This window comes from Capricornis sumatraensis, chromosome 14, assembly GCF_032405125.1.
Source record: "Capricornis sumatraensis isolate serow.1 chromosome 14, serow.2, whole genome shotgun sequence".
Classification (NCBI taxonomy): Eukaryota; Metazoa; Chordata; class Mammalia; order Artiodactyla; family Bovidae; genus Capricornis; species Capricornis sumatraensis.
In genome coordinates this window covers 27451334-27471864 of record NC_091082.1, presented here as the reverse complement: position 1 = coordinate 27471864, position 20531 = coordinate 27451334, and the positions used below count along the sequence as shown (strand labels likewise).

General features: G+C 38.8%; 1 protein-coding gene across 3 annotated transcripts in view; it reads left to right on the top strand.

The window, feature by feature from the left end:
• Nucleotides 1-19789, top strand: part of ESRRG (estrogen related receptor gamma) — a 240935-nt gene extending 221146 nt beyond the window's left edge. For all 3 annotated transcript variants that reach the window (XM_068986026.1, XM_068986028.1, XM_068986027.1), the window contains 2 exons: nt 6868-7137; nt 19545-19789. In XM_068986026.1, coding sequence (XP_068842127.1) covers nt 6868-7137; nt 19545-19789 — 515 coding nt within the window. The remainder of the gene's footprint in view (nt 1-6867; nt 7138-19544) is intronic.
• Nucleotides 19790-20531: the final 742 nt, after the last annotated feature.

Below are 20531 nucleotides of genomic sequence, written 5' to 3'. Positions count from 1 at the left end.
AAGACAGAGTCGACCTGTGTTTATTTTGAAGGTTTGACTTTTATATCAAGTATTAGACCAAAACTGATGCACACTTCTTGGGAATTTCCTAAAGAGGATAATGCCTGCATATCTGGTGGGGCTGGGCTGATTCTTCTTGGACAACTATTCTGGCCCCTGTAATACACAAGATATTTCTTGACCAGTCCTACTGGGGAGAGCAAGATTCCAGTAGTTTCTTTTTTTTTTCCCTCCCAAATCAGAAATGTAGCTTCAGAATGTTTTTCCCTCCTCAGTATCTAGTTCCAAAGTAAAACTGGCAATACCCTTTTATCAGATTTTTTTTGAAGAGTCCTATTTTATATATGGTGCAGCCTTTTTTTTCCTTCATGGCCAAACAACTTTTAGTCACATCAAAAAGGAGAGTTTTCCCAGGCAGAACTTTCTTGTCTTCAACTAGCACCACACACAAAAAAAGGTTGTAAGAAAAGAAAGCTATTAGAGTTTCCTCCTTGAAAGCAGCTTCTCTATCCTTGCCTCCATGACCCCAAACAATTTGTCTTTCTTCTTGGTTTAGATGAAAGGAGAGAACTGCAGTTAAGGCTAGCTCAGAGAGGGTTGGGGAAAGACTAAGGGAATTGCTTCAGCTCCTCTGGAGCATTCAGAGATGGTAGGTAAGTGGGATTTACAAAGAGAAGCTGTACCCGCCCTGTAGATGTTCTCTGGATTCTTATTTTGCACTCATCTGCCCCCTCTCAGGCCCTTTTCAAGGTAGGTTGGCAAGTGTTTAAACCTGCCCACTCACAGAAACAAACAAACCAACCAAAAACTTTGTACCGTCATTTTGAGGCTTTCCTGTGCTGCCACCTGGGAATATTTTTCCTTAGCGCTGTTACACTTTTAATTTTTAATTAATTTATTTTTTTAAATTTTTCTAGCAAGCTGGACTGGGAAACAAGAAACAATTGCTGGGACTTCCCTGGCAGTCCAGTGGTTAAGAATCTCCACTTGCATTGCAGGGGGCACAGGGTCAGTCTCTAGTCAGGGAACTAAGATCCTACATGCCTTGTGGTGTGGCCAAAAAGAAAACAACACTAAACAATTGCTGAAGAAAGCATTTCACTGATGCCATGTGGGCATAGGGGCGTGTTGTTGATTGCAATGCCCAGGAGTGGGCTGATTGCTAACATATTTGGCTGTTGACATAACCAGCATGAGTGGTCAGTGGCCAATTGAACCTGTAAGCTTGGTGAATAGTGGTAATTGTGCCTTGGACTGGTGGATACCACCAGTTCAACTCTCTTCTCTCCTCTTGTAGCTTATCACAGCTATCCAGATCATTGCATACACAGTGGTCAGTTCTGCCATGCAGATATAAAGTAATTTTTGAATCTGAGTTCTGTCTTTCTAATTTTCACGTTTGTCCCATGAAATCACTATTTTAAGATAATGGCTCTGTAAAATATCCATGAACCTTACTTGGAGTATAGAAACAGAACTAAAGAAACAGATTTCTTGTGTTCCACATATGCTGAAATGAGTGATCATATTGGCAAGAAAGGGAGCGATCCCATTTTTGTCAGTTATTCTTACTTTTCACCCAAACCAACTGTGATTGAATTTAAATACTTGAAATCTGGGTCTCAGTCAGGCTAAAAGAATAAAGGTTCAAAGGGTAGCACTGTATGTATCTAATGCTTAGGTACTAATATAACGAAAAGATAATATAATATGGTAGAGAGATAATAATAGAGTGATAATAATTATCTTTTATAAAGAAAATGTTTAAATAAAATGCTGCTGGTAGCACCAAAAGGATATTCCAGGTTTTCAGTTTGGCACTGGTCTATTGGTAGCTGTTTGCCTTGAGCCCCAACTGAGTTCTGGTCCATGAAGTTCATCTCTATGGGAAATAAGGAGAGAAAAGTTCATATATATATACACACACATACACACAAACCTGAGCCCTGTGTTTTGCGAATCATAGAGGAAATGACATGTCTGATCCTATTTGAGAAGAACAAGTGACTAAAAAAGAGAGTATCACTGACAAGGCTTATGGATCTGCATTTATTAATAACTAAGACCAAATCTTTGTGCCATTGTTATGCTTTTTTCCTCTAGTTCCTGTCAACACTAGGTTTATTTCTATGAGAGTTGAAGAATCTAGCTGATGCCGTGTTGCTCAGTCAGCTGCTTTCAATGAACTCCACTTGTGATCTCAGCGAGTTGTTATGTCATTGTGATATACATGTAATTTTACCATGCTATGCTATTCATTGAAATGTGTCCATTTTTGGTGGGACAGAGACACTACAGTTCAAAAACTGCAGAGAAATCAATGCCTTGAGTAAGTGATGTTAACAGACACCCCAAAGATGTAAAAGGCTTGCTCTGTTTCGAGGAAGCAACCAAGAAGAAAATGCCTAGCAGGGGTTAAACCCTAACGCCTTCACGGCAGCCTATTTCTGTCAACACTCTGTTCAGGAAATAAACATTTATGCTTTCTGAAATGAAAGTGTATTTTTGAAGACTAGCCGTCAGATATTTTTTGCCCTTCACACTTTCAAATGCTTAGCCTTTTTGGTAAGTTGACTGCAAAGTGCATCAGTTTGCCAGGCTAAAAATAAATAAATAAAGGTGCTTGACAAGGGCCCACAGCGCCACTGTCAACCTCCAAAGCTTCCAGCAGAAGAAAGCAAGAGGCTTGGCACAAAACATGCTTTCTTCAGGCTTGTTACTTCAAGGGTACCTGCCTCTCAAGAAGCTTTTCAATCGTTCGAAATGATGTTATTCCCAAGAGTCATCTGGTTTATTTGGCGCACACTGTACTGCAGATAAACACACTACCTAACTGTGGGTTAAGGTAGAGAGTCATTCTGCCTGCAGAATGCCTGAGATACATTAAGTTGCACTGACTCTAGGGTGGAGATGAAGAGAGATCGGAGTTGTCAGCAGTATGCATGGGATGGACTGGAGCTGGGGAAGAAAAAAATGTGCCATGGTATCAGTGTATTTTAAAAAGCTGTAATACAGCTGAACATTTAAAACTATAACCTGTCACACACTGGAGATTAAGATGCTGGGATGTACAAAACATGAAGTGCCCATGACACCACGGCAAAGCATGTTTTATTTCACTTGGCAAAGAGGTTTCTCGCCAAAGATAGCTAAAGGTTATAGATACGAAAGACCTCTAACTTGCAGTCCAATAGCTATAAAACGCCACTAAAGGCCCAGTAAAAGCACAAACAAGTAATTATCATTTGGAGGCAAGCCTGTGTGCACTAATGGAGCAGTCGTGTGTTTGGAGAAAATTCCTTAGACTCAGTTCATTAAGATATGCATTTTCATTTAGCTCTTGGTCACTTACGTTTTTCTACTTCGCTCAGGACTACTGATCAAATTATCACTTCATCCCTGCATCTTCATGAGTGTAAAATAGAACTAGCACTCCTAAAGGCCAGGAAGGAAATTTTTGAGAAATTGAAATATTGTCGCTGTTTTGGGTTAGGCTGCCTTAGTGCTCAGGTGAGCACAGCCAGCTTATAACAAGGCTGTTTAACTGTTATCCAAGTATTTGGGCAGGACAGTTCTTTGTGACAGCTTCCAGATTGCAAGGGTTTGGGAGGAAAGGGTTAAAATGTTGGGCTCCAGCTATTTCTGGACCAAGAAGAGATAAAAGTCCAGACTTTATTTATATTGTGTAGACCATAGGTTGTCCTTTCCCCTTTGGTTTGGCAAAATTACACCTCCTCTGATCAGCTTGAAATAGACTTGAGGCTCTCAAGCAGACCTTTTGTACTATATCTGTCTTTATGTGCTCCCTGACCACCCTCCCCAAAAAAGGAGAACCTTTCTTTACCCTTTTGCTTGTTTTTATTTCATTAAGAAGTCAAAGGCCAAGTTCGGTTCACATACACACACACACACATACCCTTAGAAGGATCAAGTCACAGGATCAACCTAAGAAAATGAAGTTTTATTGTTTTTGGCTTAATTAAACCCCCCAAGAAATGTGTGAAACATTGTCATGGCTGAAAAAAAAAAATTGTTCATTTGTAAATCACAGGGACAAAGGGGCCCCCGTGCAACTTTAAAGTTTCCGTGCACGTAAATGTCGATAGCGTGCCTGCTCCATCATCAGCACTAAATTCACATTGATGCCTCTTTTCTTCTCCGTATTGATCCTTCCATGAGAACGTAGATTTGTATCTGTTAATTAATGCGTCCTGAAACAGCGTTTGTATTAATCAGGCAGATAAGAAAAATTGGATGCCTGCATCCTCCTGACAACCGTAAAAGTGCTGGCCCTGATAAAATCGTGGATGGACCTCAATAAAAAAGTTCCTCCTTCCACTCAATAAACTAATCATCCTGCTTTTAATTATTCGGCAGAAAGATGTGTGGAGATTGGAGAATGTGTAAATCTATTTACTAACAGCAGTGTCTGGGCTGGAGAATAGGGCTGTCACGGGAAGGTGCTGCAGGCTATGCGCTCTGTCCATCTGCTGCTGCAGAAAAACTGCTGCTTGGGAGCGTGAAAAGGAACAAGGAAACGAAGGCAAATGGAAATTACCCATCTCCTTTTGCTCAGAACTTCCTAGATGACTACTTTTGCGTCTGTTTTATTTACAAAAGAAATTCCTACTTAGTCTCTTCTTCTTAACTTAGGTATTTTAATTTGCAGGACATCTTTTTCTTACAGTGGGGGAATGGAAAAAAGATCAATATTTGTTTGTTTGATTTTTTGGTTTATTTGTTGTAAAACATTCTCACCATGAAAAAGAAATGGAGCCACATCTACTCAGATTCTATCATTATTTTTCTCTTTGTAATCCCTGTTAAAAGTTGTTACATCTGTAATTCTAAGTGGATGTGTATTCCTGTAACCCCATATTTCAGTGACAAAGAAAGAATAGAGAAAAAGCAAAAAGAGACATAGTCAGTCCAAAAGAAGATCAGTTAAGTAGTATGTAAGCAACTTAATAAAAAAAAAATGAAATGAATGCTTTTTACGTGGGCCTTAAGAAAAGCTGGACTAATCCCTCTTGGTGATTTTATTAAACACTTGAAGTGAATGGTACTAAATGTCCAACCACTAGTTTTCTCCAATGGGCCAGGAAATAATTTCCTTTTCTTTATCATGCTATAGTTGCTACTCTCACAGGAAATATGAATAATTTGTGATGGATAAAAATGATTAAGAACAATAGCCAAAGGTAGGAGCCTAAGAAAGCTGGACAGAAGGGGGTATTTATGATTTGATTTGGGTAATAGGTTCTAGAAAGGGAGTAATAACAGATTTTATAAGTGGCATTATTAATACTTTCTTCCTTCTGTGGAATTATTGGTGGCACAATCTAAAATCATGGTACCATTGTCCTCAAAAACCGTAGATATGGTTTGTCACCCTTGGAATTCCTGGGCATAACCTTGAAATGAAGGTGAAGTTTTAAGAAACTTTTTTTTCTTAAGGCAAAAGTAAGCAACTGATCATCAGGTTATCTCCACCAAGACTTCCTTTTAGAGCCTGGATCTAATCCCTCTGAAATTTAAATAGATATCTTTACTCCCAAATAGGTTTAATTGTCCTACTTCATGTTTCCCTCTTGATCCACATTTTCTTTTTAAATTTTTTTTTTTTTACTTCTGTTTTCTCAAGTTCAGAAGGGGCTTTAAACATGTATGTATAAATGCAGACCAGGTTTAGGATTGAAGCAGTCATCCAGGTATTTCAGATAAAAATAGCATAATATAGCTACACTTATAGAATACATATTATAAAGTAGTGTTTTGCTGGGTTTTATTTTATATTTCTGCAAAACAGAAATTAAGGTACAAGGAAATTATCTTGCTCAAGGTGAAACAGCCAGTAGTTCAGTGGAGCTGATACTGAAGCTTAGGATCTGTCTCTGCTCAAACTTTGTCCATTGCACCTCATGGTCTCCATGTTTAACTTTTTAAATGAGTGGATCCTAATATCAAGAATAAATTGTGGCTTCTCTGTGTGTTGAGGGGACCAGGCTGCAAAGTATTCCATCCTCTTTGATACCAACAATCACCATTTTAAAAAGGAATTCATGCTAAATGTCAGTGGGGACAGAATATCCAATTAAGAAAGCTCTTTTGGGTGTAATCATACTTCACACTCGCTGTGCTTGTCACTATTACAGAGAAATGGCTCCAAATTGTACTCTATTGTGTGGCCTAAATTGTTGTCCTTTATTTGGGGCTTCTGGTTTTTTTTTTTTTTTTTTTTTTTTTTGGTTTTTGTTTTTCACTTTCATGTTGTTTATCAAGAGCAGGTTTTGGAGATGAGGTAGTTGATAGTTCCTATCAAACTATCAAGCCTAGTAAGAGTGGCTCAAATGGTAAAAAATCTACCTGCAATGCAGGAGACCCAGGTTCGATCCCTGGGTGGAGAAGTTTCCCTGGAGAAGAAAATGGCTACCCACCCCAGTATTCTTGCCTAGAGAATTCCAGGGACAGAGGACCCTGGCGGGCTACAGTCCATGGGGTTGCAAAGAGCCAGACATGCCTGAGCGACTAACACTTCCTTCCATTTAAGCCATTCATAAAGACTTCCACTAGAAATCAATTGTATTTCATGATTGCATGGTATTTTCAAGTGAAAGAAAACTACCTCTTATCTATTATATTCCTGTCAGCTGTGTCTAAAATATGGAGAAAACACCAACAAGTTGAAGCTGGTTGGTGCCTTTTACTTTGCCATTGGCAAAATTGCAGGAGAAATTTTAAGAGCAGCTAATCAGTGCTCAGCATAATTTTGAGCACCTATGCAGAAGCTGACTACCATATGAAACTAATGTTGCATTATGATATGATGGCTTTAAAGTAACTTGGTCTGCCTATATTCCCATGCAGGCTTCTCCACGCTGTCCCTGGCGGACCAGATGAGCCTTCTGCAAAGTGCTTGGATGGAAATCTTGATCCTTGGTGTCGTGTACCGATCTCTTTCCTTTGAGGATGAACTTGTCTATGCAGACGATTATATAATGGATGAAGACCAGTCCAAATTAGCAGGCCTTCTTGACCTAAATAATGCTATCCTGCAGCTGGTAAAAAAATACAAGAGCATGAAGCTGGAGAAGGAAGAATTTGTCACCCTCAAAGCGATAGCTCTCGCTAATTCAGGTTGGCATATTGACATGGCTTGTTGTTATATTTCCTAATATGTCAGTTCTCCCCCTTCACTTACCTTCTTCTTCAGGGATTTACTAGACCCAGCTGTAAATTCTGAGTCAGCAAAATTATAATCCTTGTAGCTTTCTAGGGAAAAGTTAGAAGAAAAGAAAAACCAACTTAAAGGGAGTTATCTTTATTTTATTTGCTTATTAAGGGCTGTGTCCCTTTTACCACCAAATTGTTCGTTAACACAAATCATGGCAAAGCAAAAGTGGCAGTGGTGTCAATGGATGCTCAGGACAATATTAGGTCCTTTGTCTTATTTACACAAGTGAAAATAAGTATGAGTTACAAATGCAGATCATTCCCCTACCCTATAATGCAAATTTTGTGGTTGGAATAATATATGTTGTGTTGCTTTTCATTCTGATTATCAGAGAATACTGTTTTCTTCCCTTCTGGAATTCTCTAGCAAGTTGAATTCTGCAAAGGAGTAGTTCCCTTTAAAGGTATTACCTATATAGTAAGGGTTAAGAATTATGAGAATAAACGGTCTTTACATGAGAACTGAAATGTGCTAAAATAGAGAGCAAACTCTGATAAGTAAAAATCGTTGGTGCTTTGTTGTTTTTGCCTTTGTGCCTCTCTGGATGCTTGATTGTGGTCTTAAGTCTCTCTTAGCATTTGCATAAAGTCCAGGATAGATCCCTCCTTAATGACGTGCCGATCTTTAGATACCTGCGTCAATAACACGCTCTGATGCTATGTACCATTGACAGTCACATCGTGCCCCTCCATCTGCTTTTGTTTTGACCCTATCTTTGAACTTTATCTTGGTTGCCGGCCAGTAGTTTTCCCTTTAATTACAAGAAGGAAACTGTCAATAAAATCTGTTAAATGGGATGCAATGAGTGGCTTGAATGGGCGGATGGCTATTTGTTCAAATTCTGCAGCATTCAAGGTATTGACAGTTTGTTTTCTGGGGCCATATGTGACGATCAATCTCAGGCTGGGCTCAGCCGCGCTGAAAAATGAAAAACCAGATTGCTTTTGCTTACTTGTGGATGACGACTTTGTGATTTGGCGCGGTCCTAGTGAGATGAGACCTTCTGCCCAAATTGCCCCCATGAGAGCCAGGGACGCGTGACTGTTTTTAGGAATAATTTTTAATTGATTTTGTAATTAACAGTTCATCTACAATATTGATGCATGAATCCTTGGACTGATAGGAGGGAAATTGTTTTCAACAATGAAGTTGTACTTTGCTATTTGTCTTCATAATGGAGTTTAGCATTTCACACTTTTAATTGCGAATGGACCCCTCTTCCTTAAAATACCACTCGCTTCTCTCCTCCTCCCCTTGTGAAATTGTAAAATATGACTCTTTATGACACATGGCATCATCGTCACAAACTCTGAAGAAACCTCTGCTGTCTGGAAGACCAAAGTGGGGGATGGGATAGAAATGATCTGAGAATTTATTAGTTGGTATGGACTTCCCATTAAAGCATCTCTCATAATTGGATGAAAGATCTAGTGATGGTTTGGGAAGAATTTTTATTTGGAAATTGTATAGTGGTTCTAATTTAAAACATTTACTTGGTTAATTATTTTTAAAATACAGCCCAGTGTGTTGTATATCTTTTGTGTCTCAAATTGCTTTTTGTGAATTATTAACTAATCATGAATGCTGTGCAGTGCTAAAATTTTTATCATCAAAATTGCTAAAATTTTGTAATTTTAGATATTAGTTGTATACTTTATGGCTATGGATTATAATTTAAAATACCTGAATTAATTAGTAGCAGCATTTGTCACTGTTGTTTAGAAGTATAATCATTACTATTTTGATATACGATGTTTGAATCCCACATTCTCTTCTGTGAGGGGGAGGAAGTGACCTACTTTTGAGCAATGAGTGGTGATTAGGAACTCTTTAAAGAACTAGTCAGTTTATTTTTCATATGTTAAGCCAGAAATAGTCAGCAAACCCTCTCTTCTAGCACAGGATTCAGTAGTATGCTACTTCTCCACATCACAGAATTCTCCTGTAAGTAACTGTAACATTTTTCAGCTTCTCAATACCAAGAAAAATTAATAGAATCAGAGTCTGTAATGAAGGAGTAGTGATTAAGCACTATAAGGACTTTTTAATGTCTACATGGTGTCACCTCTCCTTTGTCGTGTAAAATATAGCTTTCTCTCATCCATCCAACCTGTAAGGCCTACTGTTTTAGCTTGAGATAAACCACTCAGAAAGTCATTTTGTTTGAGACTGCCAATATGATGCTGTTTTACTCCATTTTTTAACCATCATTTGAAGGACATCAATAAAGTTGTAGATTCGATCTTGCTAGGAACCAGTGTTTCTTAGGCTGCCAAACACATCAATGTGAATATATTTTAATACTTCTCATAAACATGCCAAAAAGTTTGTAAATTTTTCTTTTCATATTTAGAAATTTTAGATTAATGTAAAAGACTTTCTGTGGAGAAAAAAAAATCTACTTTATTGTTATAATATCTCAGCATTCTCCTTCGGGCTGTCAGTGTTAACAACCATTGTCTCATTAATCTAAATTTCAGCTTATTTTAAACACCTGTCTTTATTCAATAATTATAAATGTTGTGCTTATGCTTGGGAAACAGGGAATTGGCTTCCTGATAATGGCTGTCATATTTTTTGTAGCTATGTTTCTGTCACATATGAATTCAGGAATATTTATAACACCAGAAAGCAATTGAAAGTATATTCCTTGTCTTTAGGTACATAGCCAAAAATCCCAATGTATTGTGAGCTAATGCTGTGATTAGGGCTTCCTTGGTGGTTCAGTGGTAAAGAATCCTTTTACCCATGCAGGAAACACTGGTTCAGTCCCTGGGTCAGGAAGATCCCCTGGAAAAGGAAATGACAACCTACTCCAGTATTCTTGCCTGGGAAATCCCATGGACAGAGGAGCCTGGCAGGCTACAGTCAATGGGGTCGCAAAGAGTCAGCTATGACTTAGCAACTAAACAACAACAACAATACTGTGATTATGATATTCTAATATTTGAAAACTCTAAATAATTATTCCACTTATATTTGAAGGTAAAAACTTTATAGGCTCATTTCAACTACATATTCTCTATTTTGGATAGAGAACAACAATCTCTTGAGAAATACTGCTCCCCTGATACATCTTGTGAGATTAAATTTTAAAAGGAGAATCTAGGTCACGATTTGAACATTGGCATTGTAAGGCCCCAGCTTTCTGACACATTAACCAAGAGGTTTTGACTGATCTCTAGAATTCTTTCCATTTGGGGAATTCTATGATTCTAGAATTCATTTTATCTCTTCATGAGACATAAAGAGAGTAAGATAGTACTGTAAGCATTTTAGGTAAGATTATAGCATATGATTCTATTCTCTCAATTGGTTCTTTTGATTCTTTTGTCTAAGATTTATTGAAAACTATTATCACTAGCCCCAAGGTAATATACTCACTTTTATGCAGTGCAAGATTAAAAGCAGTGTAAGATTAAGAATTACTTTCAGTCCGATCATTCTCTTTGCTTAAGTCACAAGGGCTTCAAGTTCCATTGCCAGCCCTCACATGCCAACTGTTGCCACTCCAGATCCACCCCCAACCTAGAGCAATTTTAACCCTGGGCTGTTTGAGAATAAATAGAATCTACATGTTCAAGTTGAGTTTTCTTTTTTGCTTATACACAGTACTTCAAGAGTGTGCATGTATGCAAGGTCGGTTGTGTCTGACTCTCTGTGACACCCATGTCTGTAGCCTGCCAGGCTCTTCTGTCCGTGAGATTTTCCCAGCAAGACTGTTGTAGTGGGTTACCATTGCCTTCTCTGGGGGATCTTCCTGACCCAGGGATCAGACTTGCATCTCCTGTATTGCAGGTGAATTCTTTACCCCTGTGCCATCTGGGAATCCCACTTCTGGAGTAATAACATCAAATTGATATCAAGCTACAAATGATATTTTGGTCATCAATTTTAAATTATAAGTGATTATCCTCATCTCATGACAATATTTTGTTCTCAAATACAAATGGTATATGTACTGAATGTGGTGTAATTTCAGGGATTAAAAAGTTGATGATTTCTATTGGAGACTGGAATGGGGGCCATATTTAACCAGTGTATTTGGAACGTCATACAAGTTTAGTGTTTCTCAATCTTATTTTTCATGATCACTCGTTTTGTTCAGTCACTCAGACATGTCTGACTCTTTGAGAACCCATGGACTACAGCATGCCAGGCTTCCCTGTCCTTCACTATCTCCCAGAGTTTGTTCAGCCTCATGTCCATTGAGTCAGTGATGCCATCCAACCATCTCATCCTTTGTCGCCCCCTTCTCCTACCCTCAGTCTTTCCCAGCATCGTGGTCTGTTCCATGTCTTTTCTGAGATGGCTCTTTGCATCAGGTGGCCAAAGTATTGGAGTTTCAGCTTTAGTGTCAGTCCTTCCAATGAATATTCAGGATTGATTTCCTTTAGGGTTGACTGGTTTGATGTCTGTGCTGTTCAAGGAACTCTCAAGAGTCTTCTCCAGCACCACATACTCTCCTTAGGGTAGGCTGTTTAGATATGTTTTTTTTCCTAATAGGTCCCCAGTGAAGTAATATTACAAATAACTGTGTGTAATCTATTTAGGTACTATGTGTGTATGCATTTTACCTTAAAGCAGAGATATTTTTCCCTACTCTCCAATTTCAGATTTTTATCTCCTTTAAGAATGCATGGCTTCTTCTCTGTAAAATCAGGCAGATGAATTAAATAACATCTTATTTCTCCTAACTGGCCTAAAATTTTAGCTCTCAGTTACTTTTAAAAGAGGATAATGACTTGGGTCTTAGATTTCATGTGTGGTGTATGTACTTGTGTTGAATGTGTAATAGAGAAATATTAACATCCTCACAGATCAGAACAATTAGTAAAGAGTAAAAACAGCTCTTGAATTCTTTAGTATCTACTGGGTCCTCAAACAGTTTTATTGAAATTTTAATGGAGTTTGCTGATTTGATACACAGGAGACAGTTTTAGCTAATGGACAAGAGATTATCCATTTTTAGTATCTTTCTGTAGACATTTCTATTTTAGTTTTGAGCCTCTGCCAGGAAATCTTTTTAGATTTCCACAACCTGCCTGTTTGGGTAGACATCTCCAGTATAGTTTTATGGGTAACAGAAGTGAGCTGATAAAAGATGTGAGACTGCTTGAGGACAGAGAGTTGGACCCTGTGTCCCTTGCTATCAATAAGCTGTTTGTTTCACAAATAAGTATATCCCACGTCTTTAAAGTGGTCAGTGAGTAAGACATTACCAAGTGCAGTTTCAGATCTGCCATCCTAAATTAATATTTTCAGTTTCATTTTGAATTTTGTCCCCAGTTCCTTTATCTTGGGCTTCCCAGGTGGCTCAGTGGTAAAAAAAAGTCTTCCTGCAATACAAGAGATGTGGGTTTAATCCCTGGGTTGGAAAGATCCCCTGAAGAGGTAATAGCAACCCTACTATAGTTTTCTCGCCTGGGAAATCCCATGGACAAAGGAGCTTGGGAGGCTGTTGTACATGGGGTCGCAAAGAGTTGGACACTAGTGAGCACATGTGCTTGCTTGCGCTTCCTTTATCTTCTTACTCTCTTTGTGGAGTTATGGTATAAAACCACTCGGGAAAGTTACAGAAATAGTTGGAGCCAAAATATTTACCAGATTTTGTAAGAAATTAATATGGATAGGTCCTTTGTGGCAGGTAGAAGTTTATTCTCAACTCTTACCCAGACAAAACCATAATTAATATTATCACACAAATAAAAAATCAAACTTAATGCCTTTCCATCTCTTCTACTTCTTTTTAGTTTTTGCTCAAATCTGCCATCATTCTTTGGATTATTTTATTTTTGAAGCCATATTAGGAAAGTAGATTGTTTTTTGATTTAATGCGGCCCTTATTTGCATATTGTGATCTTTCAAACTCCTATGTAAAAATAGAGCTGGTTCTCGAATGTTTCTTATCATGCTCAGTGATCACTGCTGTGTGTTCAGTTACGCCCGAATCTTTGCGACCCTATGGACTGTAGCTCGGCAGGCTGCTCTGTCCTTGGGATTTTCCCAGCAAGAATACTGGAATGGGTTGTTATTTCCTCCTCCAGGGGATCTTCTCCACCCAGGGATCAAACCTACATCTCCTGCATATCCAGTTGGATTAGAGTTGGCCATTGGCAGTTGGATTCTTGACCACTGATCCCCATTATTAGTCAGTTATTAGTTAGTTATTATTAGTTATCTACTTTATATACAGTAGTGTGTACATGTCAAGCCCAATCTCCTCAGAGTTATTTTTATTTCCGGTATTAGAATTACAAATTCTCTGGGTTGGAAAAGACCTACAAGGTGTTACGATCCAACCCCCTACTTGATATATGTGCAGCTTCCTTGGTGTTTCTGCCAACTGTTTTTGTAGTCTTGATAGGAATTCCGCTCAACTCACTACTTTCTAGAAATGACATTTTCATCAGGTTTCTCTCTACCTCTCTCTAGGTCTCTCACCATTTTAATGTAAAACAGACTAACACGCACATACACATATAAAACCAAATATGTGACTTGAAAGCGTAAATGACAGTTGTGTCCAACTTTTTTTGACTCGATAGATTGAAGCCTGCCAGGCTCCTCTGTCCATGGGATTCTCTAGGTAAGAATACTGGAGTGGGTTGCTGTGCCCTACTCCAGGGGATCTTCTCAGCCTGGGGATTAACCCATGTCTCCATCATCTCCTGCCCTGCAGGAGGTTTCTTTACCACTCAGCCACCAAGGAAGCTCCGGTGGCTTTAAACCACATGAATTTATTGTCCTACAGTTCTGGAGGTCAGAAGTCCCGATCAGCTTCACCAGGTTAACAGTAAGGTGTGTACAGGGCCACACTGCCTCTGGAAACTCTATAGGACAATCTGGTTCCTGGCCTTTTACAGCTTCTGTGGTGTTCCTTGCAGTCCTTGGCTCGTGGTTCCTTCCACCATCTTCAGAGCCATTCCTGTACCATTTTGCTTCAGTGGTGACATTGCCTTTTTTTTTCCCCTCCCTCTTAAAAGGACACTTGATTTCATTGTATGCCCATGGATAATCTAGGATACTGGCCTATATCAAAGTCCCGTTTTCCATACAGGGTAACATTCAGGTTCCAGAGATGGACAATCTGGTTATCTTTGGGACCATTTTGCTACCTGTCACAATGAACAAGGTCAAGTTGTGTCTGTCCCACTCTCAATCCCCTCCCTTTCCATGAAAGTAACCACTCTCCTCCCAACTTTTACAGTTGCCTTTTTACAATGGCTTTGTTGCTCAGTGTATATCCCCAGACTTGATAGTTTAGTCTTGCCCTTTAAAAAACATTGTCTTCTCCTTATGGATCTGTGGGGTCTCTTTCCATGTAAAATTTATTCTTTCATTTTCACCTTCTTAGAGTTTGTCTTTTGCAAAAGCCAAGACACTTGCCCTGCAGAGTTCCCCACAGTGTGAACTTTGTAGTTTACACCCTGTAGGGGCAGCTCATCGTATTTCTCTGGCCTTGGCATCTCGTGCAAACCCGCAACAGGATCCAAACAGCATAATCAGATTCAGTTTCTAGACCTAAGGGTGGCATGTTATTCCTGGGCAGACACGTGATATCTGGCTGTCTCACTTTTTTGTGTGATGTTAGTAGCCTTTGGTGAAGCAAGGGAAAGTGTTAGTCCCTCAGTCGCGCCCAACTCTTTGTGACCCCATGGACTGTAGCCCGCCAGGCTCCTCTGTCCATGGGATTCTCCAGGCAGGAATACTGGAGTGGGTAGCCCTTCCCTTTTCCAGGGGATCTTCCCAGCCCAGAGATCAAACCCGGGTCTCCTGCATCACAGGCGGATTGTTTACTGTCTGAGCCACCAGGGCAGCCCAGCAGCCATTGGAACTCTTTCCCTAAATCCATGGTGATTTGTATTGTAACCTTTCATTTTTCATTCTGTAGTGGGGATACTTTTACAAAGAGATTCTTTCTCTTTCTTGGTTACCAGTGTCACAAAGTGAATGTGGGAAAAAAGGATAAATGCTTGATTATTTCTACTTAAAATTTACAAGTTTTCAAGATAATGAAACAGCACTCTTATCTTTTTTAAGTGTCATTATAAAAACTTGTATTTAAACAGATTCAGTGGGTTTCAATCAGTTGCAATTATAATTCTTTTTAAATTGCCCCACTAGCGTCAGTGGGCACCTTTGTAGGTCAGCATATGGAATCTTTTTTGAATGACTTAGTAGGTGTAGATACTCTCCTTCCTAGTTATCATGACAAGGGGTTCTATATGTGTGTGTGTGCTAAGTCGCTTCAGTCATGTCTGATTCTTTGCAACCTTATGGACTGTAGCCCACCAGGTTCCTCTGCCCATGGGATTCTCCAGGCAAGAATACTGGAGTGGGTTACCATGCCCTCCTCCAGGGGATCTTCCCGACCCAGGGATCAAACTCACGTCTCTTCTGTCTTCTGCATTGGCAGGCAGGTTCTTTACCACTCGCACCACCTGGGAAGCCCAAGGTGTTCCATATTCTTCCTTCATATTTCCTGGCTGGGACTTGGAATCTGATTACAGCTTGGGTGCCAGTGGTACCCATTACTACATCCCTGGGTTGACCCATCCTTCCTGAATCTCTTCAGTGGACAGAGCTAGGAACACAGACACACACACACACACTATAATTCTGTGTGTGTGTGTGTGTGTGTGTGTGTGTGTGTGATTTGGATATCTTGTCACTTCGTGTTTTTGCTAAGTGTTGTCTGCGGTTTTCAGTTTTGCTATCTAGTTGCTCTGTTCTGTTATGTGCAGATTTGGAGAGATTAAAAGTGTTTGGTGCCACAACTACCAACTTGCTGGAATATAGTTTACTGATTTTTAATCAAAACTTTATAATTGGCACCTTTTGGAAAACTTTTAAGTCTAACTGGGTTAATCAAGAGTCATTTTGCCATGGTGGGCAACACAGTTTCTTCAATATCTCAGCTGGTTAACTGAGATCACTTCATTAGACTCCTTACAATCGTATATAAAAATTTGGAGATACAAATTTGCTTTTAGAAAGTAGGCTTTTGCTCACTTCTTTTTTTCATCATACTACATTTCATTGCTTTGGTGATTAGAGAGAGAGTCACATTGGCTGAGCCCTTACTGCCCCTCTTCATGTAGGCAGCTTACAAACTAAAGAAAATCAACACCTGTATTCCATGGAAAAGATGGCTGAGTATCGGTTTATAATGTGTATCAGGCTTGACTTTGAATATTCTTCGTCTATGTCTAATATTCAATTCCATCCTCAAAATAAGATTTGGCATCATTGAGAAAATATTGCCAAGAATGAGCTACAAATCCTGAAGACAGTTTCCAAACAGAATGTGGGCATTTGGCTGTACCTAATGCCACAGTAATGGATAATTTTACCATTGATAAGGACAGTGTTCTGTTCCAGATAAGATGTAAAAATAAAAATCTTCTTTTGCTGTAGCTCTAAGTCTCAATGGATTTTGCAGCTATTAGTATAAGGATATTTAGCTGTCTTCTCAAAGTAAATGATCTGAGTTAGATATGTCCCTTTACGGCCCCACTTCATGGAGGAAAATACTGAAATTTAACAAAAGGTTTCTGTTTTATTATTAGATGTTGGAACTTAAAATATGGTTGAGGCTATATATATCATTTGAACTCTGGTTGTCTTTTGGAATCTTGATTATTTTAGAATTCCAGTTGTCTTATTGTCTATGTGACAAATTCTCTACTCTGACTTGACTATAGAATCAGCTAGGTTTTCAAAAATACTAATGTCCTGCATGCTGCTCCAGTTTTCTTATTTAATGGGTCTGGGCTTGAACCCAGAAATCCTAGGTTTATTTTTTCTTAGCAGCTCACTCTGTGTTTTTAATGTTCAGTTTTGCCCTGTCTGATTAGTTTATAAACCTATGGTTTCCATTATTAAGTTTAGTTGGTTCCCATCAGCACAAATACTGGGACAATTTCCTTTAAAACATGAAGTTAAAAAACATGTACCAACAACCAAATTAAATAATTACATAAAGTAATGCCAGTTCTGTTGAGCTTGGCATGAATGTTTAAATTTAGCCCCAAGAATAAAACAGAGATTAAAGCCACGGAGCCAGAACTTGAACTAGGATCCCTAATGGAGATTAATATTTTCTTCAGCAGTCTGCCAGCTGAATCATGGTCTAATTAAGTAGTTCAGATTTAGTGAGTTTGCATTTAAAATATTAGCAGATCCGAGAATGGGTTAAGCTAAAATGAGTTAGAATCTTTTCTGTAAATGGGAAGTTAAATTATCATAGTAATTTGATTAAATCATTTTTAAATCTCTCAAGCTAAATCACCGCCTTTAAAGAATAGTTTGAAGTCTTAATTGCTGTTTGTGAGCATATCTCTCTGCTATTTGTCCTCGCCTCATTTCCTGTGACATTCTATAATATATCTCCTGCTGGGCAAGAGCAGTGGGGAAGGCAAGACTTGGGGTGGGGGCCGAGGTGACCGTACCGCTGACTTCAAACATTTAAAGATCTGCCATGTCAAAGAAGAAAATGTATCCTGTATGGTTTCCGTAGTTAGAACCAGGACCAAAGGATACAAGTTGGAGACAGATTTGGGAAAATATGAAGAAGACATTTCTAACAATTAGTTCTTTTTCCTTGTTAAGTAGAAAGCTATCCATGCAACTGGCAGTGTCATCATTAGAAATGTTGTAGACAAGATTTTTGATGAAGGTGGAAAGTTGAGTGAAATGAGCTCAGAGGACAATTTCAACTCTTTCATTTTTTATTTTTTAAAGGAAATGTCATGTCCAGTGTTATAAATTCTGGTAACATACTTTGATTCAAAGACACCTGAGTTTAATCCTATTCTGACACTTACCAGCACTGCCCCCTGACTCACAGGGCTGTTGGGAAATGAATGAGTTAAAATTCATAAAAGTGCTTATCAGAGGCCACACCCAAAAACAAGTATTTAAGAAATGATTTAGTTACATTTTTCTGCTCTTTTTCATTTTTTCAAGTTTTTAAATTTTTTGGCTGCGTGTTGCCGCATGTGGGGTCTTGGTTCCCTGACTGAGGATCAAACCCTTGTCCCTTGCATTGGGAGAATGGAGTCTTAATCACTGGACCACCAGGGAAGTCCCCTAAAACTCCTTTAAAGAAATCTGTTGTTATCAATAGTCAATTCATAATGATGAGATGAAACAACTTTAAAATGGCAGTGTAAAATCAAAACAAAACAGTAAGGAAAATACCTAGAAGTTTTAAAGCATTTACTGGTTATAGCCGTCAATCTTTTAATTACCTTGCCGTAATTCTTTTTCATCATATGTTTAGCTACTTGATTTTAAATTACATTTCCTCTCTCTTTTCGGGCATGTGATCTGATATTTGAATTATATGAAAGATTAGGCTAACTACATATATCTCAGAGCTCTGCATTCTCAGAGAAGTAGAATTATTAAACGTGAAGAACCCCCCAAAGACTCCATTATGTGTAATTAACAGATAAACTGTCATCAGAATCAATAAAACGTGCTAAATGATTCAAACTTGTATATAATTAAGTGTCTGTTTTAGAGCTAGAGCTGTAACTTTTATTTTCCCTTCACATCTCACATTTCTCACGAGAGTAATTGTGGCAACCCTGTTAACCCTTTCCTTGCTTGATTGAATTAGATTTTTTAATTAGTCACTTGCGGGCAAAGTTCGCCTTCACAAATGTGAAAAGTATTTCAGAATTCATTGAAGACTTCATGTGTTTTTCTGTAGAGAAGCCGACTAGGTAAGGATGCTTTAATGAATTGCTAAGAGAACGCTAAAAATTCTGGAAAGATGAGCAGTTTATTGTGATTTGTGTATAGTTGACAATGGAACATAGTATTAGGTTCAGTGTATTTTCATGGATATCTTACAGTTTTGGTTATCAAATTCTTTTTTTCCCTTTTGGGAAATATGGGCTTCTTGAGCACAAGATCTGAATTTTAGACAACACTACCTCCATGGCACTTAGGATAATTTTTGTTGTTGTTGTTGAATGAATGAATAAATATATGAATGAAATAATGAATAAAACCGCCAAGACTATATTCTGTTAAAGTCTTCTCTTGCTCAGTCTCCAGAGGGAAAAACCCACATGTTTGAAATAATGGATTTTTGTAGTAATTCCCACGTCCTAAGTCAGCATTGGAAATTATCTATTGCAGTGAAATTTAGAAAAATAAAATGGAGATTTTGGAAATTCCCGAGCAATTCACAGCATAGAGAAGTTCAAGAATAAGATTTAAGTTTCACAATTTGAATTGCCATGTTTTTTATTATTGTTAACATTGTTGTTTATCTTCTTGGCTTTGCTTGTAGACTCCATGCACATAGAAGATGTTGAAGCTGTTCAGAAGCTTCAGGATGTCTTACATGAGGCCCTGCAGGATTATGAGGCTGGCCAGCACATGGAAGACCCTCGCAGGGCTGGCAAGATGCTGATGACGCTGCCGCTTCTGAGGCAGACCTCCACCAAGGCTGTGCAGCATTTCTACAACATCAAACTGGAAGGCAAAGTCCCCATGCACAAACTTTTTTTGGAAATGCTGGAGGCCAAGGTCTGACTAAAGGCTTCCCGGGGCCATCCTATCCTGCACGCTGAAAAAGGGAAAATAAACCCAAGAGTGATGTCAAAGAAACTTAAGAGTTTAGTTAACAACGTCAAAAATCAACAAAGACTGCACTGATGATTTAGCAGCAAGACTATGAAGCAGCTTTCAGATTTCTCCCTATCTTCCTGATGAGTTTCTTCCTCCCTTGATCTCATCTTTTCTCCGTATCTTTTCTCATTTTTTTTTCCTTGTTATTTTTTCCCTCCCTCCCTAGTCTTCCTCTCCTTCATTCCTTCCTTCTTCCTTCCCTCCTTCCTTCTGTATCCCTTGTCCTGCCTGATCTTATTCTTCCATTTTCTTTGAAACTTTAATATCTCTAGTTGTAAGAACATTTGCCGTCCTTTCTTTTTCTTTCCCTCCCTCCCTTCTTCCTTCTTTCTTTTCTCCCTTCCTTCCTTTTTTCCACCCTTTGTCCCTTCTTTCCTTCCTTCTGCTGCTGAACTTTTAAAAGAGGTCTCTAATTGGAGAGCTATGGAAGCCAGCCCTGCCAAAGGATGGAGATCCATAATATGGATACCAGTGAACTTCTTGTGAACCGTAACGTCCCCAATGACTAAGGAATCAAAGAGACAGAACCAACGTACCTAAAAGTACAGTGCAACACACACAAATTGACTGAGTGCAGTATTAGATTCCACGGGAGCAGCCTCTAATTAGATGACTTAAGCAACGTTGCATCGGCTGCTTCTTATCA